The sequence below is a fragment of the Megalobrama amblycephala genome, linkage group LG11, assembly GCF_018812025.1.
Source record: "Megalobrama amblycephala isolate DHTTF-2021 linkage group LG11, ASM1881202v1, whole genome shotgun sequence".
In the NCBI taxonomy this organism is placed as follows: domain Eukaryota; kingdom Metazoa; phylum Chordata; class Actinopteri; order Cypriniformes; family Xenocyprididae; genus Megalobrama; species Megalobrama amblycephala.
The window spans coordinates 31,295,921-31,320,262 of NC_063054.1; the positions used below are offsets into that span (position 1 = coordinate 31,295,921).

Consider the following 24,342-nt stretch of genomic DNA (forward strand, 5'->3'; position numbering starts at 1 on the left):
GGCCAGACTGCTTTGTTTAGAGAGAGAGAGTTTAAAACTGTGTGCAGCAACAAGTCACTTCATGATGTCTAAATCACTCATACTGTCCTAAACATTGTTCTTGTAAAAAAAAAAAGAAAAAAAAAAAGGATTTACCAGATTGATCAGTAGCCATGTTTAATATTGCAATATATTATACTCCTCTAGAAATGATCACTAGAGCTAAATACTCTGTCAAGAATCCTGAAGTGTTAGGGTTTTGATTAAAAAAAATATAGATGAACAGATATGCACCAGGGGGCACTATTGTGTTTGTCAAAGCTGTTGGAAGTGAGAAAAAATATAGCTATTTTACTGATATAAGATTCTCAGTGATGTCCTTTAAAATAGATTACCACTGTAAAAGCTGATAAGTTACAGTAACTCAAAACCATTTGAGGAAACCGTCTGCCGTAAAACATTTAAGTTTTAAAACCATGAGTATGAGTTCTGTATACATTGAGTTAAATTCACTTATATTTTAGTGTTGGTTTAGAGTAAACACAACTTAAAGATTTTAAGTTTATTTTATTCATTCAGTTTGAATTCAGGTAACAAATCTAAGTCTTATAAAGGAGATCACACGTTTTCAATAATTTAAATGCTTTGAAAACTTAGATGAGCAAAAATAGATAAACTAACAGACCATACTGTATCTACAATACAAGTTACAGTATCTGATATTCATTTATGTCTATATAACTGTTGTTAAAAGCTAATTAATTCTACTTTAAGTTGCTGTTTTATTCTAATGTATTTTATTTAAAGCTATACTATCAAGGCCAATCATAATCCTGGCTACTCAAAGATAACATACTTTAAAAGTATTATTAACTTCTTGCTGTGATCAGTAAATGTATTACAAGCAGTTATAATAGCTGCTTTCAAAGCCTTTTCTGGAATAAAAGTACCTCTTTTCTTCACTTTTTCAGGTTCAGCTGGAGGAAAAAAAGGAGAAACAGAACAATGAGTTACAAGTAATGTAGATCTTTAATTTGTTATTCCACTAGATGGCGACTCTGAGTGAACACATTTGTCTGCTTACTACATAATATAAGAGAAGTGTCTTTCACATACAGAGAGCTTATACAACAATACAAACCATTTGCATATTAGTGCCCAAAATGTGGTCTAGAAATTTCAGACATGGTTATTACAAAATGTAATCTTGGAGCACAGCCTGTTATTTACTGCACCATCCTGTGAGTACAATTAAATTGTATTGTAAAATAAATAGTATTTAGTAGAAAGCAGTATGATATGAGTTTACAGTAAGGGTCAGTAAGAGCAAATACATCTAATCTATATAGTTAATAAATCAATTCAAATATGATTTTCTGTATCTGCTGATACAGAAATGAACAATGGTCCATGTCATGCATATTTTTAGCTTATATGCATCATTTACAATGATTTTTCCTGTGTACATGTGCGTGCATATGTTATCTTCATAAATTCACAGTACGCCCACCGCCTACTGATGCAAATACGCTCTTAGGTACACATCATTCACCAATCAATGATTATTTTAGAATACCATGTGCAAAATACAAAATACCTCTTGGTCAGTCGTTTTTGCATGAAAAGCTCGCAGTATTTGTTAGAACAGAATCCACAAAGATACTGGCATGTGTTGGACTAGATCTATGCTTTAGACATGGCCAGTGTGATTTGTTATAGAATGGCTCTGTTATGCATAAAATTGAAAATATGCCCAGGCTTTTTTTTTTTTTAATTGTTTTAAAACAACATGCATGATATTGACCTTGCAAGTCAATACCAAATACCTTTTTCTTCCTTTGGTTTAGTGTCTTGGGCTTTTTGAGACTCTTTATGTATTTCTGAATGCATACAAGGACAGGTAGAGGGCTCTTTTTGTTTGTCTGGATACAAACAAATGCAAAATAGTGAGTGTCATTATAGACTACAGTGATTCATTTCATTTCCGTCTTTGGAACATCAGCTGTGACGTTATGTGGTTTTTTTTTAGCTAGCACAGGCAGACTTGTCAATGACATAACCAAATCAATCGCAAAAAAATCCATTAAACATGAAAATGAAAAAAATTGAGAAACTGTTAAAAAAAGACAGTCTAATGAGAGATGTATTAGATTAGCCTTGTTTAAATCAACACAGCATGATAAAGATCACATTGGCAGCTAAACAAAGAGATAAATGTCTTCTACAGCTTAATATATTGATGTCATTATCTTAAAAACCCATAATATGCTTATGCCATCAGAGGCCAATGCCAGATTTTATGTCCATAAATCAAAATGTTATTACTAAAATTAATTTTTAAAGTGGTGGTAGTAAATCACAGGATACAAATATGACACCTTCATTATAAGTTTGGATTGCATAAATTTGTCAGAATTAATGTGACATTTTTTGATTAAATGCCACCTCATCAGTAAAGAGATTGGATTATTACAACAAGAAGGAAGCCAGCTAAAAATAAAAACAGGTTGACAACCCCGCCAACAAACGGAGATTAACAATAAAGGCATGTATGAGGATACTGGCTGAGGAGCAGGGAAATGTTTTTAGCAGCTGCAAGAATTCCAAGAAGGTCTCTTTGAATAATAATTATATTGAAATTCAAAAAGCCGGTTTTGATTGTGTTGCTTACATGCTCGCGGGGAATTACAGGGAGGTGTCATTCAAAATGTCTTTAACCTAAAATGCAAATGCCATTTTTGATATCAGTCAACCCTGCAGCCGAGTACATGATCTGTGTTATTAAAACAGCATGCATTCTTTCTTCCTTTGTTTTCTCACTGACCTTTGGTGCAGAAGTTTATTAGCTAATAAAATGCATTTGCTCTTAACTGATTAAGATCAGCAGGGGCATTGAAAGTCATATCCATATCCATATGACTTTGATTTGCCATTAAAACTTCATATAGTGTAACTAGGCACTATCTGTGCTGGTATAGTGCTGCTCCATGTGTATTTAAAGTCACTGTCATTATTTTCTGTGCAAACAAGCTGGAGGTAAAAAAGAGTTCAGCAAATGAGTTTATTTGACTAAATAATAATACAATAAAAAAAAAAAAAAAAAATCATTCATGTTTGTTTACATTCTCACAACATTGTATAAAATTTCATAAAAATGTTACCGGCCAACTGCCGATTGACACTGTTTCATATACTTGGCAATGCCAATTTTTACTTGCATTTGGTGGTGTTTTATATATATATATATATATATATATATATATATATATATATATATATATATATATATATATATATGTATATATACACAGGGCCCTTGTCACGTGGTAAAAAGTAAATCTGTCATTTTGGAAAAAATGTGATTTTTTTGGAAAAAATGTCAATATAATTTATAAATATAATTCTTTCAGAATTTTGCAGATTAGACATATTAAAATATGCATATTTGTGATATTTTCCCTGAGGGCATTTTTTCCTTAATCTAATTAAATGTATGATTCATTTTAAACTCTTAAATTTTATCATTAAATTCAATTAGAATTTTACCAATCAAATTAAATAATTTAATTTTTAAAGACTAAACTGCCATTAGGTGGCAGCAAGTGACCGTCTTAATAAGTGAGTCATTAGCTGCGTCCGAAAACCTAGGTAGCTGACTTGCTGCCTCGCTGCCTTATAAAACAATGACTTAGGCAGCGTTTGTGCATGAAGGCACCTCATGAAACGGATTTCGGACAGACTTCTGAGGCAGCATAAAAGTTTAATGATCTACAGCAATATAGCGCGAGCTTTGGTGAGAACTAAATAAATATTTAATTACTAGAGTAGTAATTTCTCGCTAGAAATGACATGAAAAGTGGAAAATGTTGGTCAAAAATTTACATTTACTCACAAACTGGCCAGTAAACGCAACTTTCGGACGCCATCTTTATTTTTCTAGCTCAACTGTCACAGAATGAAAAGCACAGGATTGTGGGATATTAAAGGCAGCTAAGGATACATCTATGCTGCCTTCAAAAATCGTTCAGATGAAGGTATCTCAGGAAACAGGAAGTGAAGCTAACATTTAATTTCGGACGTGCCTTGATGCCTTCCTACCTTAAAATGTGTCCTCAGAATGCAGCATTTTCCCCTTTTCGGACGCAGCCACTGAGTCATTCAATCCTAACGATTTGTTCAGTCGGCAGTTGTTTATGAACAGGTCAGTGAATCTTTGACTCAACCGATTCGTTCAAAACGCTGAATCAAAAACACGGAGTGTAGATGTGAAATAGACTATATGCTTCTGTGATATTTGTTTTGAACTATTTCTGCTGCTGAAGGTGAACACAAGCAGTCAATATTGCATCTAAAATGTAAGTTACTTAATATTAAGTTCTTGTTTATTGAACTGTTGTCTGAAATGTCTCATTTTCAATCGGGATGGTATTCAGGAAGACCGGTGTTACGAGATTTTCGGTTTCAGGAGGCGGAGCATACATGAATATTAATGAGTTTCCCAGACATGCGCGATTGCACGTGCAACTGAGAATTTTAGTTCACATTTAGTGGATTATCCCATAAAGGTAATATTCTCAGCGTCGCGGCTGACTTAGGTAACAGTTTATAATGTTTTCATTAGTATGCACGATTTGTGCATTGGTCTGTAACAATGACAGATACTTCATGTAACAACCTTCAGCTATCGTCTATAAGTTCAGCTAGTTGTGCTCTTCCATAGACTACCTTGCGATGTAACAGCTGATCCCATAAATGTGTTTGGACATATTTTTTGTAACCTACAGACTACTGGTGTGATTATACATGTGCTTACGTGTTCAGACTAACATTCTCTGGTTTTCCGGTTGGTGACATATTCTGAAAATATTGCTGAAACTATATTGTCTTTTCATGGTTTCCGTTTATATATATTAAAGAAAGATACACTGACACCACAAGGTTTAATTTTTCAATTACACAATTAAACAAAGCATCCCAGAACACCTGAATGAGTTGAAGTAGATTATACTGATTTCATATAACAAATAAATGGGAAAATAAATAAATAACATATTGTTAAAAAAAATATGCAGCTGCCATTTCAATGATGTATTGCTATGTTCTTCTGTTACCTCACCTTATGAAGATTTAAAATTAGGTCATCCCTCTGGAAATGAAAGAAATAATGTCTAAAATCAGTGGCCTAATAAAGATTTTTGCAACCTTTTGTTATTCTCTGCCATGCGTTGTTTTGACCACGTGTGACTTGTGTACCATATACAGTGATGATCAGTGATATAAATGGACAATTTATTTTGATACACAAACATTCATTATTTGACATGTGTTAAGGTTGATCGGGAAACTTTTTCCCAGTCATATCAATGGCCAAAAGTGTCCCAGTCAACCTGAATTCACTGGTCATTAATGTTCATAAACATGCATGTTCTTCATGGGGTTTTAATTAGGGGCACATGAAATTTTGAAATTGAAATTTTGAAAGAAATTATTTTTAAACTATGTCAAAACATATATCACAAATCCTGGAATAAAGATGGCAATATGGCCTTGATTTGCTTTTTATTAATAGATGCTTTGTATAATGTGTGATGGAGTGAACATATGATATTATGTGAGACATTTAATGACATTTTGTTTTTGTACAAAAAGATGGCCATGGACTTGCCAACAACAAACTTTAGCTACTGTAGCAGTCCCTTAATATATTATGACACATAAGAAAGCTATTCTCAGATCAAAAAATTACATTTTTAGTCAAAGATTTTGACATTTTTACCACTCTTTGAATTTTAATGACTTTTTTATTTACTTAAAACTATTTTTATAACAACAAAACGTTATCTTTTTACAGACAGTGGCCCCCAAATAATTTGCACAAATGCATTTGCATCAAAATACTATTTGAATGTCTGGAATCACTGTAGTTTTTTAAGAAATGAATTTCACAAGGATGAAGTTTATTCAACAAGGATTAATTAAATAGATTTTTAAAAAGGAAAAAAAGACATTTCTAATGTTACAAAATATGTCAATACTGTTTTTCAAACTTGCTGTTCTGTAAATCAACAGGCACTGTATCATGGTTTCCTTGTTTTCAGCACTGATAATATTAGCTAAGGATGTCTCTGAAAGCAGCATATCAGAATGATTTCTGAAGGATCACGTGACACTGAAGACTGGAGGAACAGGAATAAACAGCTATTTGAAATATATTAAAATGGAAAACAAATTGCAATATTAACGTTTTGCCTATTTTTGATCAAATAAATGCAACCTTGGTGAGCTTAAACATAAAGAATTTTGTTTATCCTTTTGAAGAGCAATAGGCCTACATCATATCAAAATGAACAACAATTTAAGAACAATACCAGAATAGATATAAACATTTACAGGTTTATTTCAGTTGTTACAGCTGAACTTATAGACGATAGCTGAAGGTTGTTACACGAAGTATCTGTCATTGTTACAGACCAATGCACAAATCGTGCATACTAATGAAAACATTATAAACTGTTACCTATAAGTAAACAACTGTAGTTTAGGCATAAGTCAGCCGCGACGCTGAGAATATAATTACCTTTATGGAATAATCCACTAATGTCTTGAGATACAATGTGAACTAAAATTCTCAGTTGCACGTGCAATCGCGCATGTCTGGGAAACTCATTAATATTCACATATGCTCCGCCTTCTGAAACCAAAAATCTCAGAAACCGAAAATCTCGTAACACCGGACTCTTAGTCGTGTGATGTTTCTTAAATGTATCACGTGTTATAAATATAAAAACTCCACATTTTAATTTTTTTCCGCAGTATGTTAATTAACTGAGAGTTTCTTTTACACTAAATGTAACAAAATCACAGTCATTCTCGCGTTTTGGTGATTAGTTATTTTGTTATTGACATTTTAATCAGTCCGGTCAGGCAAGTAAATTTCTCTTTCACTTGCCCCTTCAAAAAATACACAAGCGTTAATGTCGAGCCCTGATATATATATATATATAGGCCTATATATATATATATATATATATATATATATATATATATATATATATATATATATATATACATTGTTTCTCCATTAAAGAAAATAGCAGCACTTATATTGCAACTGTGTACCGACCTTCTTTTTCAGTCTCTGCCACAGGTTTCTCTGCTTCTTTTTCCTTCACTTCCTCGGCTGTTTTAAGAAATAAAACAAACAAAACACAAAAGGTGAGTCTTACAGCCCAGAAAGAAAATAGAAAGACAAAAGACACAGACATGTACTTGCTTACACACACACACATATACACACAATGCAAACTTTGATGTTCAGATCTTTTTTGTACTTTGTTTGTGCTTTCTGTGGAGACTGTTCAACCCCATGGGTCAAAATGGATCTCTTCAAGTCCCACATTTTAGTTCTCTCTCCCCTACCAGCAGGCTTCTTTCTCTCAGCAGGGATTTATTCTGTTGTGTGAAACATATCTAATGATGTTCTTGATAGAGGAATGACAGAGTATCTGCTGCTTGCCTGCAGGCAGGGCCGAGATTCTCATTTTTCTGGCCTCCTGTCTGCAGTAAATGGAATGGGGTGATGTTATTGCTGTAATTTTCTTTGGAGCACAACATTTTAAAGAACTAAAGTACATTAAGTAGTAAAGTCAAAAACAAGTCAAATCTGTTTGAGTTAAACTTGTCAATAAAACAGATCAGCAGAACAAAACGCTGTGATATATTTGGACATGAAAAAGACTCCCAAATAATTCTCTATAATGGGGGCAAAGCAAGCACACACAGTGCAACATGAATATCTTACAATCAGATCATATCGCTGCCATTAAATTACTGAATAATACACTTTTTAAAATATAATTAAAAACAAAATATAATTTAAAACGAAATAAAATAAAATTTGGTACTTTATGCCAACACCTAAGAGAGGTGATCAGGGATGTAGTTGTGGAAATTTAATGAAAGCATATCTGAAAATGCTTTTTCTACCACCTTCAACAAGTGGAGTATAGTAACAGTTCTATCATTCAAAGGGTTAGTTCACCCAAAAATGAAAATTATCCCATAATTTACTCACCCTCAAACCATCCAAGGTGTATATGACTTTCTTCTTTCAGTCAAACACAGTTGGAGTTATATTGAAAAATATACAGCTCCAGGGTGTTAAAGGTGCACTATGTAAGGTTTCTGTCCGCTAGAGGTCGCTAAAGGCCTATTCAAAACAAAGGCGTAGCTTGATGACGGCAAGTTTGAGCGTGAAATCTTGGGAAATGTGGTCTTCACCTCAACGGCTGGTGGAAAAGAATTGGGATAGGACTCGGGAAGAAATCATGTTCATGGATGCGATTATTAACATTACTGTAGTATGAAGCAGAGCGGGATCAAGTGTTGTGGGAGCTGACCGAGGCCGCAGGAGCGATTGCGCAACACGCAGCAAGCAGCGGAACTTTCATTATGACACAGTCGCCGGCGCCACCGCGTCATGAGTATGAGGTAACACAGCTCTGTTTATCATATTAGATACATTTGAGTTTGATGAAAATTATGTTATAACGTTACTCTGTGCGTTCCTCGGCGGCTGCTGTGAGACACTGTTACACACTGCAGTAAGATATATCGATTTTAGAACATCATATGGAATGCTGGATGGCTTATGTTGATAAATGGCATGCAATTAAAGGATTACTCCACTTTTAAATAAACTTTTGCTGATAATTTACTCACCCCTATGTCATCCAAGATGTCCATGTCTTTCTTTCTTCAGTCGAAAAGAAATGAAGGTTTTTGATGTAAACATTCTAGGATTTTTCTCCATATCATTCATTTCAATGGGCACCAAACGGTTGAAGGTCCAAATGGCAGTTTCAGTGCAGCTTCAAAGGGCTTTAAACGACACCAGACGATACCAGACGATGAATAAGGGTCTTATCTAGCGAAACGATTGGTCATTTTAAATTTTTTTTTAAAAAGTTTAAGTTTTATAAGCACAAATGCTGGCCTTGCTCTTTTCTCCGATGCGCGTTCGTGACGTCACGTAATACGCAATTACGTTGAAAAGGTCACGGTTGACGTAGGCGGAAGTATCGAGTCAGTGTTTACATTACAAATGTGCGGAAGGAGGATCGTATACACATATTCAAATGTCTTTGTGTCAGTTTATTGTTTAACACTTTGAGCGGTATGTTCCCACATATGGGATGTTTATTTCTGTGCCTCTGGGCGTACGGTTCCACATATGGGATTTAGAATGTTCAGCGACGTCACATAACTGCTAGATTCAAACTGTGCTTTCGCGCTCTGGCTGCGAGACGGACGCGCGCTCTCTTGTCATCACAGCTATGCAGTGTTTTCAGCAACATAATGTTTCTTTTAAGGTTTCAGACATTTAATAAGCACCATTAAACAATACATTTGGAGTTTATAAAATACACACTGATGTCAGACGTCAGTGGAAGCATCAATAAACAGTGAATTCAAATATAATTTGCCGACATTTATTCATATCAGACACACATAATGGGTCTAAGTAACTAAAGTTTACTCTCTTATTCTTCCAGTTCACCAGCCACTTGCATATATTTCAGGAGAAACTGATGTATTCACCTGCTGTAAACCAGACTGACAGAACTCTGTGAACTGCAGTGCAAACTAAGATGGCGGCGCCCATCTCGCATTATAGATCAAGATAAAGATCATTTATAAAGGTTTTTAAACGACAAAACACACTCACTCACACATATTTGAGAATCGGAATATCATATAGTTGAAGACATGTAAGCAAGTTTGCGAATATTTTAAATAAAAAGGGAAAAACAAAATAATAGTGATCCATCTCTCATACAGTGTTATTGTGGCTACGTTCAGCGCTCGTGACGCGCACGCGTCGCCATGGAAACAATAAGGGCAAACGTCCTGGGTGTTTTAATATTAGAAAGCCTAAAAGAAAATTTTTGTCAGGACAGAAATTTGTAACTTTTCAGAGATTTCCTATACACAATCCTGAGCGAATGAAACTGAGGTTGCTACGCCTACGTCAACCATGACCTTTTCAACGTAATTGCGTATTACGTGACGTCACGAACGTGCATCTGAGAAAAGAGCAAAGCCAGCATTTGTGCTTATAAAACTTAAACTTTTTAATTTTTTTTTAAAATGACCTATCGTTTCGCTAGATAAGACCCTTATTCATCGTCTGGTATCGTCTGGTGTCGTTTAAAGCCCTTTGAAGCTGCACTGAAGCTGCCATTTGGACCTTCAACCGTTTGGTGCCCATTGAAATGAATGATATGGAGAAAAATCCTAGAATGTTTACATCAAAAACCTTAATTTCTTTTCGACTGAAGAAAGAAAGACATGGACATCTTGGATGACATGGGGGTGAGTAAATTATCAGCAAAAGTTTATTTAAAAGTGAACTAATCCTTTAATTTTAAAACGTATTGTATTATGGAGAAAATGCTGTATTACTGTTAATAAAAGTAAAGCTGCATCTGATTATGTTATGCTAGCTACTTTTCGAAATAGTGTTTTTCTCTGAGGCATGGTAAAGCATGATACTCACAAAAAAATCAAGAAAATTAGATTTAAAGTTGCCCTAGAATCAAAAATTGAATTTACCTTGGCATAGTTGAATAACAAGAGTTCACTACATGGAAAAGACATACATTGGGTTTCAAACTCCATTGCTTCCTCCTTCTTATGTAAATCTCATTTGTTTAAAAGACCTCCGGAAAACAGGCGAATTACATAACAGTCGGGATCATTAATATGTATGACCCCAATATTTGCATATGCCATTCCATGTTCAAGGCATTAGACAAGGGCAGCCAGTATTAACGTCTGGATCTGTGCACAGCTGAATCATCAGACTAGGTAAGCAAGCAAGCACAATAGTGAAAAATGGCAGATGGAGCAATAATAACTGACATGATCCATGATTACATGATATTTTTAGTGATATTTGTAAACTGTCTTTCTAAATGTTTCATTAGCATGTTGCTAATGTACTGTTAAATGTGATTAAAGTTACCATTGTTTCTTACTGTATTCACGGAGACAAGAGCTGTTGCTGTTTTCATTTTTAAACACTTGCAGTCTGTATGATGCATAAACACAACTTCATTCTTTATAAATCTCTCCAACAGTGTGTAATGTTAGCTTTAGCCATGGAGCACTATCAAACTCGTTCAGAATCAAATGTAAACATCCAAATAAATACTATACTCACATGATCCGAAGCATGCATGCAGCATGCATGACGAACATTTTGTAAAAATCCATTTGAGGAGGGCAGGGAGTGCGAGATTTAAAGGGGCCGCAGCCTGAATCGGCGCATAGTTAATGATGCCTCAAAATAGGCAGTTAAAAAAATTAATTTAAAAAAATCTATGGGGTATTTTGAGCTGAAACTTCACAGACACATTCAGGGGACACCTTAGACTTATATTACATCTTGTGAAAGAACGTTCTAGGGCACCTTTAAACAAGACTAAACGTGTTGAGCTATATAACAATAATTAGTTTTCTGTCTATCAATATATCAAAACAGTTGTTCCCTTGCCTATTAAAACATCTAAATATTAAAGCGTCTTTGGTGTTTCTATGGTTTCTACAAAATAAAACCGAAAACCGAGGGTAATGACGCAATTGACAGGTGACTCCTCACACGTCTCGGAGCCTTGGTTAAAATTGCAACAAAATGTATAACACTGGCCTGTTGGCTTTTGGATATTTACTGCAAAATTCTTACACATTGCACCTTTAATAAAGGCTTTCTGAAGTGAAGCGATGGATTTTTGTAAGAAAAATATCCATAAGAGCGAACTTTGACCTGACGCATGATGTACTGACGAACGCAAAAGCACAGAGGATAGAGCAAAACAAAACACCGTTCATGAATTAGAAGTCTAAAACGAGAATTTTTAAAGAGAAATGTCGGAGGAGCTTGAGTTTGTTGCCCAGCCGTATTTGTTTGAACCGCGAGAAGTGTAAACTCTTACCTAAGCTTACGCTACTACTACATCCTACGCCATACGCTGGAACTCAACTCTCTCATGAACACGCGGATGGACGTTACCGGAAGCTAGTGATTAGAGTCTAAGTTATAAATATGGATATTTTTCTTACAAAAATGCATTGCTTTGCTTCAGGCCTTTATTAACCTACTGAAGCTGTATGGAGTACTTTTATGATGGATGAATGTGCTTTTTGGGCTTCAGAATCTCAGTTACTATTCACACCCATTATATAGCTTGGAAGAGCCAGAATAGTTTTTAATATAACTCGAATTGTGTTTGGCTGAAAGAAGAAAGTCATATACACCTAGGATGGCTTGAGGGTGAGTAAATTATGATATCATTTTCATCCTTACCACTAAACCTAACCCTACCCACAGTTTTTCCCTAAAATCAGAGGGAAATAATACGTAAGAAAGAATGGTGTAGAAGCCCCTCACCCCTGTTGTAAGCCTAAACTTGACATCCACTGTAAACCCATACTTCAAACCTGATTGGTTGATTAGAATGTTGCTCCAGGATCAACAAGGATGTTGATCGAGGAATATGTTCTACTTGGCGAAATCACATTCACCAAGCACCAGTAAAATAATAATAAAAGCGAGAAAATAGAGAAGGAATGTTTCCTTCCCGGACAGCCCACAGGCATATTTAGGGAGTCGTGCTGTGGACTGAAGTCAAGGCTGAATCACAAAGAAATTATTTCATTTCACTTCATAAAAGCAGCAGTCAACATAAGATATGCATGAGCCATATTAAATTCAGAGTACATAAATGCCCACAAACTAGACATACATTTTTAAAATGTTCATTGCTCAAACAGCAGGAGATTGAATACAAATCAATATGTTGCTGCAAAATCACTGTTGGTGAAAAACTGACCCTGAATTGATTTAACTAGAAAAGTAAAGTTGGTCGAGACCAGTGTTGGGCACGTTACTTTAAAAAAGTAATTAGTTATAGTTACTAGTTACTTCTCACAAACAGTAACGGAGTTAGTAACTGAGTTACATCATTATAAAAGTAACTAATTACCAGGGAAAGTAACTATTGCGTTACTTAAAAAATAAATAAATAAATAAAAAATAAAAATATGCCAAATAAATTGAATACCCCCAATATTACATATAAGTCTAAGAATAAATTATTCTTGTTGCGACTCCTGACTTATGATCCGCTCTTGCTCACGACATGAAATTTCTCTGTACTGTGTTGGTAGCCATTAAAGAAAACGTAGTTTCATATTTATGTTTAAATAGTCCTATGTTATGTTTTAAATCCATTTATTCAATTATGAAACGTGAACAGCGTGAGTAAGATGCATCATAAGATGCGCAAATATATCGGGAGACATGGAGTGGGTCAGACATGATTTTAAACACTTCATTAAGTTTTGTTTTATAGAAAGCCTCTCTTTAAAGTGAATTTCGTTTTGTAAAAATTGTATCTTAATTTTAATTAATGTTTCATCAACCAATTGCTTGGATTTAATATATAACAAGCAAATATAGCAGACAATAAAATCATGACATGGAGGCGCGGGCGCGATCACTGGCGCGTGAACTGGACCGCGTCTTATAGGCTAAATGAACCGAAACTCAGAGGCTGCTTGCCTCGCAGACATGAGAAATATATCTATAGAATGCTTGAAATATCTACTTTAACGAAAATGAAGTAATTAAACACGAAAAGAAAGAGGCTACTCTGATTATATAGCCTAATCCGAATGAAATGTGCGTTATCTCTCTAGGCGCGTCCATATGAGCAGATGATCAGCAATGAGAATCAGCAATGTCAACTTCATCTTTTCAGCCGACACTGATTCAGAAAACATTACTTTATTAATAAACAATTAAAATGTCTCCTTGCTGTTTTTGTCACACTCATAATCATTTGCCGGTTCTGTATGGCAATTATGCGTGCCCTTGAGTGCTATATAGCCTATATTATGTAAACGCTCCTTATTATGGTTTATTCTCTCCAGTATTTAAGAAATGAAATTAATATAAATGTGATTAGTCAACTAATAGCTTAAATGAACAACTACTAGTCGACTAGAAAAAAACTAATTTCACATATTTTCGATCAAGCATCAAAAAGGGTATTCTGGTTTGAGCTCCCGCTTTGCGCGCATGCTCTGACAGACACACACACAGCGCATCATACATTATTATCAGTTTAAAATTATATTTGTTTATGACTAACCGCAGCACACACCAGAGAAAAAAACTTTGCAGGTCCTATGGCTGAGAGAGAGCTTACTCGGATGAAAACCGCTTCAGTGAGCTCAATTATAGTAACGTGGCATTTTTTTTGTCAGTAACGCTAACGGCGTTGTAACGGGAGAAAAAGTAATTAGTTTGATTACTTGTTACTGAAAAAAGTAACGGCGTTAGTAACGCGCGTTATTTATAACGCCGTTATTCCCATCACTGGTCGAGACAAACTTTGATTGTTGACAAAACCTTGTCTAAAAGTTTAATTACATAGATACGGTTAGCAATTGCTTAGCTACACCACCAGCAACCACCTAGCATCACCCTTGAAACAATTTAGAACAACAGTTACTGCCTGACCTAGCTATCACTCAGAGATCCTTAGCAACTATTTAGTCATGGTAGCTTGGGTGCTCTTGACAACATTTTCTCTTTTACCAAATGTATTTGAGACTCTCAGTATAAGTATCAGTACTTCATATAGTGCAGTGCACCATGTGTAGGCTCAGTCTCGCTGTGTTCCACTGTTGTCTCTGCAGGCACATCCAAGTACACCTCATTCTCCTGTTCCCAGACAGAAGAAACCGCAGTCTTCTGAACTCATCTCAGCTCTAAGTCTGTGATACTGCTGTGCCATACACTGTCTCAGCATGGGATTAGATTTCCATCTTGCAATACACACATTGCTTTATCCCCAATCTCCTCTCCATATTTTAATCTGATAGCCAGTAGGATCTTTTGCCCTCCGGAGGAATTCAGAAAAATTGTAGTTCAACACCATATCAATAAATCAAATAGCAGGAATAATTGGAAAGGGAGGAATACATCTCGCTGGAAGAAAATCATATTAGGCCCTTGTGCTCTTTGTGCATTTATTTAATGTTAATTTTAACATGGCCGAGGTTATACCTTTCTATACTTTTCGTGCATTATTTATTATTTTCGTGGTGTACCCCTAGAAGCTGACGCTGGTACCTCACCTTTTTTCCCCCCGTCCCTTTTGGGGACCTCACATATGCAGAAATACTTTTGAGGGAAATTGAAAAATTCTGCCTATATATATATATATATATATATATATATATATATATATATAGTTTTTGAGCATTATATTTATTGGGTTTTTAAAAAAATAATACAAAATACAAAATACAAATTAGTCTGAATAATTCTTTCCATGTCACGTATATAGGCATATATAATAATTAAAATAATTATTTTGAATTAATAATTTAAATTTCTTTTAAATAAGAAATTAAAACAATTATTAAATAAATAAACATATATATATGTATAAATGTTTAGGCCTATATAATAAAGTATATATTTAAAACTATATTTAAATGTATATAGGCCTATGTAATAATTAATATGATTATTAAATTAATTATTTTAAATAAATAATTAAAATATGTATTAAAAAATAATGAATAAAAATTATAATATAGTTATTATAATATATTTCATTATTTTAGGGTATATAGGCATATATGATAATTCAAATAATTATTTTAATAATTTATATTTATTTTGAATAAATAATGTTTATATATATATATATATATATATATATATATATATATATATATATATATATATATATATATATATATATATATATATATATAACTGTTCAAAACTGTTGAGGGAAAGTGTTTAGCCCTATATAATAAAAGTATATATTTAAAACTATATTTAATATATAGGCCTATATAATAATATAATTATCAAATTTATTATTTTAAATAAATAATTAAAATATACTGTATATTAAGTAAATAATGAAAAATAATGATCAAAAATTATAATATATTTATTATAATATATTTCAATAACTATTCAAAAACTTCAAAAAAATGATGTCAAAGTATTTTAGGGCATTTTTACACACCTGTGCATAATATAATATATAAATAACAAAATAATTCTTTAAATAAATAAAAATATGTATTTTAAATAAACAATGAAACATTATTTAATAAATTATAATACATAAACATTAATAAATATAAATTACAATAAATGGTCTCTTTAAAAGAACAGTTTCATATATATTTAAAGGGATCCGAGGTTTAATTAAAGAGGTCAGACCCCTTCAATCTGTGCAATGTCTGAATGAAACTTTGTATTAGCACTTCACGTGTTTATTGCCTGTTTGAGATGAATTGCTTATTGTATTCCTCATTTGTAAGTGTTTTGGATTAAAGCATCTGCTAAATTAATAAATGTAAATGTATAGGTTGTTTGTAAGTTCAGGTACACAATTTGTCTTTTTACAACACAGAGCAGTGCAGAACACCAGTCAACTAGACACTCACCAGCATCATCCTATTGATCCTAATGTTGTGGAGTAGATGGAAAAATGAGCCATAAAGAAGTCTTTGGAGATCAAAGTTTGAGTCCTAAGGGTCTTCTCAACCCTCACATCTACAGCCACACACACACACACACACACACACACACACACACACACACACACACACACACACACACACACACACACACACACACACACACACACACTCATGCCCTCTTCTTCCCTCATCCACCACCATCAGACCTTCACTGCATTTTGTAGAACACCACTCCTCCTCAGTCAATAACCTTGGAGCTTATTAGTGTTGTCATAATTTTCTCATTTTGATTCTGGTGCATTTTATATGCTTCATGCAAGCAAACTGTTGCCATGTTTGTTACCTTTAGGGACCGGTTCTGGTTCTGGTGCTTTTTCTACAATTTTCACTTCCTCTGCGCTTTCTTCCTTTTCATCTTTTTCCTCTTCTTCCAGGGTTGTTATGCCTTTGAAAGAAAAGAAAACATCTTGCCGGATAGATCACAAGAAGTCTTTGTGATTTTGTTTTGAATCTGTCAAGTATTTACAGCCTTCAGTTCAATTAGTGATAAAAACAGATTTTTCCACTTTAAGCATTTACTAGTGAGATGACAATGCTTTTCATACTGAGCATTTTGAAAATAGACTATACCTTGAACCGTTTCTTGCATGTCCACATCCTCTTTGGCTTCAGAAGCTGTAGTATCACATAGATGAGTTACACACATGACAAAGTCAACAGAGGCCTTAATGGGTAACAATTTATTTTCCTTTGACCTATTATTCTATGCCATTTTTGTGCAGCTAAGATTTTCCCTTTGTTGGTGGGTAGATTGCATTAGTGTTTTACAAAGAGATATAATCAGATTTAATTTACATACAGAACTTTTTTTTTCTTTCAATTATTGTATTGAGACTGCTCCTTCAAAATTCATTAGCGACATCAGTGGCGAGTTAAGAGCTGGAACAGGTGGTTTAGCTTTGCGCAGAGTGAATTAGCAAATCAGCTAAATTAAGTTAGCCGGGTAAAGTCAAGCTGCTCTATTTTAACTACCATTAGTAAAAAGCATAAGCAGTATACATTATCTTAGAAAATAGCTTACCAATTAATAGCTGCTATACCAAGACAACGACTATGAGCACTATTCTTAACTATTTACTCATTCCAGCCACAGCAACCAATACTGACCTTCATTTAGCTTAATCTGTTTCCTATTTCTATTTTTCTTGATCATCCAGAACTTTGATGCCCTTGAATGACCTCTTTCGAGACAACCGCTTGGTGACAGCTGACATGAAAGCAGTCTCTCATGGATTCTACCCATTTCACTGGCAGCTGAACAGCAATACGCCAGCTGCTGTTCTTTGATCCACCCAGCATGAATTAGACTTCAATCACTAACTCAAATGGGGTCCTTTCCTACCAGCATATTTGGATATGTATGGTAGCAAACTTAGACTAAACTATTTTTATGTGGCAGCAAAGTGATGTCTGAATGACTTTTGTATTTGGCTAAATTTGAGCAAACCTATAGGCAGTACATTTGAGTTATTTATTTATTTATTTTTTTTAATTTTCAGAATTAAAGTCAATAATTTTATTCCTTAAAACTCATATTTGATCACCAAAATGACACATTAAAACTTTTTTTTTTATTCATGCCTTAAAATAGCTTGAATGAAACTCCCTTGCTTCATTTAAAATAAGCAGATCTATGAATATGCTAATTAGCCCCGCCCCCACTCACTCGCACGAGCTCAGAGATCCACTCGGTCAGCTTTACTGAGGTAAACGCTGCACAATGGTATCACTCTTTACAACGTTGGACACGTAAACGGTAATTAATATGATTAGCCTTGTGCTTGACTACATTATCAAACAGCTAATAATGTGTTGCTAATGCTTAGGGCTGTGACGGTAGGCATGACAACCGCGCCACCGCGGTCGTGGAGTGTCACTGGCGGTAGTGTGACATTTTATATATATGTATAAAATATATATAAGAGGTCGCGTTAACCGAAAATTTTGAAAAAAAAAAAAAAATCTGCAGCCCGTCCGTTATTCTTACAGATTATGTAGCTTGTAACTGTAATTCCCACCCCTGTCCAGTAGGTGGTGAGCGCGCTCCAGTGTGGCAGCAGAGCGCGAGTTCAGTCTCCAGAATAAAATGAAAACAGACGAGCACCCTAGTTTAAGTCAGTTTTATAATAATAAAGTTACTTATGCTTACTTACATAATTAAGTTTTGTTATTTTTCTTACTGACTATACGTTTATGGTCAACGAATGGGTTTTCTGAGGTATAATGTTACGTGACATTGTTTGCAACACTGATTGAACTGACGTGAGACAGATTTCGGTAAGCTACTGTATCTTTCAACATATTTTTTGATTTTCATTAATGTTTATTTCGTTCTGTACAGTAGTAAAGAGGAAATGATGATCGCATTCACTCACAATCCGTGACAAGTGTTCAAGATGAAAACTAAAGTGACGCAGCTAGTCTTTGATCACTTCGGTAAAGTTGGTTTTATATTCGCACATTCGCACATCCGTATTCAATAGCCTTGTTAATCACACTACATTGGACATTCAGTGGACATTCACAAGTAAATATGCCATTAAAACAATACTTGCCTATTTTGATCGACTGTGAAAAATGTTGTAAGTTGAAAGTCGTTGGTTGTCAATATCATGTCGCTGCTTAAAATTCGCAAACATTAATTTATTGCACATTTATTGGAAAGTCTGAATTTATCAGAAGTCCGAATGTGCGAATATAAAACCAACTTTACCCAAGTTCTTTGATCAACTTTATTTTCATAATATAAATAAATGCATAGCCTATGCCTATTTGCTTATCCTGTAAGTTCGTGAATAAAAATGAAAATGTGGACGAAATCAGAAGCTATTAAATGTCTTATTAAAATATATAAATTCAAATGACGGGTAATTATTGATTATGATGGATTCTTTTACGATCCTGTCCATCAAAATGACGGTGAAACGCAAGTCTAACGCAACCTCTGATTTTATATATATATATATATATATATATATATATATATATATATATATATATATATATATGTTTGTTTTGCAATGTAGATTCAGTAACGATGCTGAAGTGCCAATGAAAAAGTTCAGGAAAACTCTGTCATAGTAATTTAGTACGGTTTTCCGACTGCATCCGAAAGTACGAATGACTAACACGTTATTCAGTTGTTTTTTTTTTTTTTTAATCTCGGTTCCCATCCCTAAAATCACTGGCTGCAAGATTATCTGTCATTTTGCCCTGAACACATTTTTGAAAAACAAACAAGCCTTTTGGAGTCAATAACTAAAATAATTTTGGTACCTTTCTCAGGTGAAGAGCCATCATCTTCATCAGCCACCACTGTTGTCTCCTCTCCACCTGGTTCGGAACTAACTACAGGTGCTGTTACTATAATATCATCATCATCATCATCATCACCACTTATCTGTTCCTCTCCCTCCTCTTTTCCCTCTTCCTCCTGCTCCTCCTTATCTGCAACATCATCAGCTAGCTCAGGCTCCTCAGTAACACCCTCACCTTCACTTGTTATATCTTTTTCAGAGTCAGTCTCATCTTTAAAACTGTCTTCTACACCCTCACCTTGATCATCAGCTAGTTCTTTAGCTATCTTATCATCATGGTCATCAGATGGGATATCAGTAGCGCTTAAGCCATCTTGTGAGTCAGCTATATCAGCTACTGCATCATCAGCTTTAGCAGCACTCTCCTCTACGGGTGTTAATATCTCTGTATCACCATCCACTTTAAGTATAGGTTCCTCACCAAGTTCTTGAGCTTCAACATCAGTGACTGTAGCACCAGCATCTGCTATAATACCAAGCACAATGGCGATATCAGCCTCTTGAACGTCATCGTCATCATCTTTCTCCTCACTTTGGTCATCTTTTTGGTCATCGTCTGTAGTAGGAGCCGATGTAAGGGCTGGTTCTTCTGCTTCTTTGACATCTTTAGAGGAGGAATCATCAGCTACAACTTCAACATCATCATCATGCTCTTCTGTGGACAAAGGTGGGAGGGTTTCTGCATCAGATATTATATCATCTTTGGTGTCTTTGGTATCTTCATCCTCCTCTTCTGCTTTGATTGATTCATCATCCTGATCATCTAGTGGTGTAGTAGGAGCCTTTTCATCTGCATCAGTTTTGTCCTCCTCCTCCTCCTCCTCCTCATCATCATCATCATCATCATCATCAGCTGCCTCAGCTTCTTTTGGAGTGACAAGTTCTGCAGCTTCTTTCTCCTCATCAGGTTTGGAAGGGATTGAAGCAGCTTCCTTTTCAGGAGCAGTAGCCTCGTCTTCATGTTTTTCCTCCTCCTCAGCATCAGCTTCCTCTTTCTTCTTTTCCTCAACCTCCTCTTTTTTTCCTTCCTCCTCCTTCACAGCTTCCTCTGCTGCTGCTTCCTCCTCTTCATCTTCCTCTTCCTTCTCCTCAGCAGCTTCCTCTTTCTCCTTTTCATCAGCCTCCTCTTCTTTTCCCTCCTCCTCTTCCACAGCCTCCCCTGCTGCTGCTTCCTCCTCTTCATCTTCCTCCTCCTCCTCCTCCACAGCCTCCTCTACTGCTTCCCCGTCTTCATCTTCCTCTTCCTCTTCTTCAGCAGATTCTTCTTCCTCCTCAACCTCCACCTCATCTTCTTCTTCCTCCTCTTCTTCCTCCTCCTCCTCCACAGCCTCCTCTGCTGCTTCCTCGTCTTCATCTTCCTCTTCTTCAGCAGATTCTTCTTCCTCCTCCTCAATCTCCACCTCATCTTCTTCTTCTTCCTCCTCTTCTTCCTCCTCCTCCTCTTCTTCATCAGCAACCATCTCATCTTCCTCCTCCTCCTCCTCTTCCTCATCGTACTCCCCTTCCTCTGCTAAGATCTCCTTGGCCCGTATCTCTGCAACTATATCATTAGGTTGTCAGAAATGTCAGTGAAGCTACAGAGTGTGTGGGGTCCAAACCAAAAGTGCAGCCTCACATGTGTCAGTTTTTAAAATAATATTTGGCTAGACATACACAATCCAGTGCATAACATATAATCAGACATAAGATGCATATAATGTATTTTACTATGACAGCATCCCTTTAGTAGTATGCTAATAGAGAAATGCAAACAAATAGGTTCCTTGCCTCTTTTAAAAAAAAAAAAAAAAAAGGAGCTCTGCACATTGCTCATAGATTGATGAGACCTCTTAATGATACGTTATATTGGCAGAATAACAAATTGGCAAAACTTTAGTCCCAATAGTGACGTATAACCAAGTGAAACGGCTTTTCGAACAAGAAAAAAGTAATGGGGGACTTGATTTTCTTGATCCGTGATCAGTTGGATCATTGGATCGTCGATTTGACATTTGCAAACTGCTGCGATTTTGTGTGAGTGACAGGTTGCGGAAAGGGAGGTTTTATTGTCCCGCTCTGCATCGTGAAGCATCATTAAAGAATTGAAAGAGGGAGCTAATGTTTTCGAATTACAGATTACCAGGGCACATGGGTAAATAAAAAGATGTGCATGGATAAATCATGCATAATAAACACTGAAAATATCTTAAGCTTGTGTTAACACACACACAAACTACTTTGTAGTGCTAAAATAATAAAACTTGTTTCCAGGTTTTGGCCTATAAAAATACACCATCCCTGCAGCATTCTATTGGTTTTTAAAATTGTGTCCCACCCTAATTTAAAAAATAATAAAAACAGGAAGCATTCATTAACCCGTATCGTGGGGTCTTTAAACGGTACTTTGAACAGTGTACAATTAAAAATCGTTGTAAAAGGGCAGTTTACAGTATTAGTGCGCCACTATGGGGTGTATAGCATCATCTTAAGATCAATAATTATGGTTTATAATACTCCTCCAGTGACACTGCCTATATGTCTTAGGAGCACACAGCTAATTTCCTGGTCTCTTAGGTGTCCCTGTGTCAACAATTATGGACTATACCTTTAAAGCAAAACAGGGGCACACCAATTTATGAGGCTTGCAGAGTTCCCTTAAGTGTTAAAATGACAAATAACAGCAAATGTGTTGCCCATATAATCAAATACAGACTTTTATTACACACATGTGGAACTATTTTTATTCACAAACATTTGTATTAGCTGAAACTGATAATGGTAGATGCTTACTGCAATAGCTTTAACATTTAGAGACAGCTTAATGATCATTTCATGAAGATGTTAATGGACAAATACATGCAGCTTTATGGAACACTGATTAGCATGGGGAGCATAATTAGGGTGTGTGAAAACAAAGGGAAATGATTATGAATGCATGGCTCCAAACGCAATCAATGACAGCATAATGCCCATTCTCCATAAAATACACTAATGCTTGCCCTCCTAATGCAACTGTAATATAAATGTGTTAATTACAGACTCAAGCAAACTGTTATCTGTTATGCTGATGGTTTATGTATTCTCTAATGAATGCAATCTCATCAAGCACTCTTCAAGACACAAACCTTTTTTTCTCGGTGGCAAGAATTCTCCTAGAGGATAGAGACACAGCACATAAGAACAGCTGTGATTAAGTTACTTAATGTGAGGTTTAATGCATGGTACAAAAATGAAGTTGTTTATGCAGCACGGTGGTGAAAAACAAGACAAATACCTAAGGCGCCCTTGTCAGCTGCTTCTTCTTCATCATGCCATTTTACTTAAAAAAATGATAACTGTAGTTAAAGGGTTAGTTCACCCAAATATGAAAATTCTGTCATTAATTACTCACCCTCATGTCGTTCCACACCCGTAAGACCTTCATTCATCTTCTAAACATGAATTAAGATATTTTTCATAAAATCCGATGGCTCAGCGAGGCCTGCATTGCTTATCATGTGACTCCAGTGGTTCAACCTTAATGTTATGAAGCGATGAGAATACTTTTTGTGCACCAAAAAAACAAATAACATCTTTATTCAACGATATCTAGGGATGGGCGATTTCAAAACACTGCTTCATGAAGCTTCGAAGTAGAGACCTGCACTCCCGCGGGATCTGTGGGAAATATCTAAACATAAAATATCTAAAAGCTAATAAATTGTTGTTCATATATTGCAAAAAAGCAACAAGAACAACTAATATAAAATAAAAATGATTTGCAGTCGCAAGCATATGCGAGATTCTATTTATAACTTGCGTGTTTGCAGTGTTGAGCAATGTAGCCAATCACAGACATATCTGTTGATTTCTGAGACGCAATAGAGACGCAACACAATCAGGTGTTTGTTAGAATCCCGAAATTTGCGCGCTCACGAATCCTATTACTATAACACACGAAGTGTAATCATTATGAAAGATTCATTGTTCATATATTCATTGTGTTATAACAGAACTTTGTGAGATCGCGATGAACTGAGATGTCAGCTTTTTAGTCATAAAGGGAGCGTTCTTTGCGCACATTTTGCCATACCAAACCATGCACGCAGCAGCTTGCTTTTCGGCTAAAACTAACAGTGGTTTGTGAATGTTGATGCTTTAATAACAAATATTGTATCGGAAGCGTTGATGCTGGGATGTTGTGGTGAAACATAACTTAATATTTCATGGATGTATGGATAAAAATCTATATAAGCTACTTTTATGCAGGATTTTGCGGGTGGGAACGGGACAATATAACATTTTTTTGCAGGAGTGGGACAGAATCATGGGGGAGTGGATTTGAAGCTTCTTATTACGAATAAGAATATTACGAATCTTTTGTTTCAAATCAGTGGTTTGGAGCATGTATCCAACTGCCAAAATCCCCCCCCCCCATTGGTGAACC

At 35.3% G+C, this 24,342-nt stretch overlaps 2 protein-coding genes across 15 annotated transcripts in view; one reads left to right on the forward strand and one right to left on the reverse strand.

Moving 5' to 3' along the window:
- trdn (triadin) overlaps nucleotides 1–24,342 on the reverse strand; it is a 67,249-nt gene that overhangs the window by 19,917 nt on the left and 22,990 nt on the right. For 10 of the 13 annotated variants that reach the window (XM_048207421.1, XM_048207419.1, XM_048207418.1 and 7 more), the window contains 7 exons: nucleotides 23,042–23,068; nucleotides 20,359–21,477; nucleotides 17,191–17,235; nucleotides 16,904–17,005; nucleotides 7,103–7,159; nucleotides 1,806–1,901; nucleotides 930–956 (listed from right to left, as the gene is read on the reverse strand). In XM_048207421.1, coding sequence (XP_048063378.1) covers nucleotides 930–956; nucleotides 1,806–1,901; nucleotides 7,103–7,159; nucleotides 16,904–17,005; nucleotides 17,191–17,235; nucleotides 20,359–21,477; nucleotides 23,042–23,068 — 1,473 coding nt within the window. The remainder of the gene's footprint in view (nucleotides 1–929; nucleotides 957–1,805; nucleotides 1,902–7,102; nucleotides 7,160–16,903; nucleotides 17,006–17,190; nucleotides 17,236–20,358; nucleotides 21,478–23,041; nucleotides 23,069–24,342) is intronic. The other 3 variants (XM_048207424.1, XM_048207423.1, XM_048207422.1) reach the window with 1 other exon arrangement.
- The window catches only part of nkain2 (sodium/potassium transporting ATPase interacting 2), a 164,520-nt gene continuing 158,406 nt past the window's right edge, over nucleotides 18,229–24,342 (forward strand). For both annotated transcript variants that reach the window (XR_007187119.1, XM_048207428.1), the window contains exons 1-2: nucleotides 18,229–18,376; nucleotides 19,906–19,974. The gene's annotated coding sequence lies outside the window, so the exon portion shown is untranslated. The remainder of the gene's footprint in view (nucleotides 18,377–19,905; nucleotides 19,975–24,342) is intronic.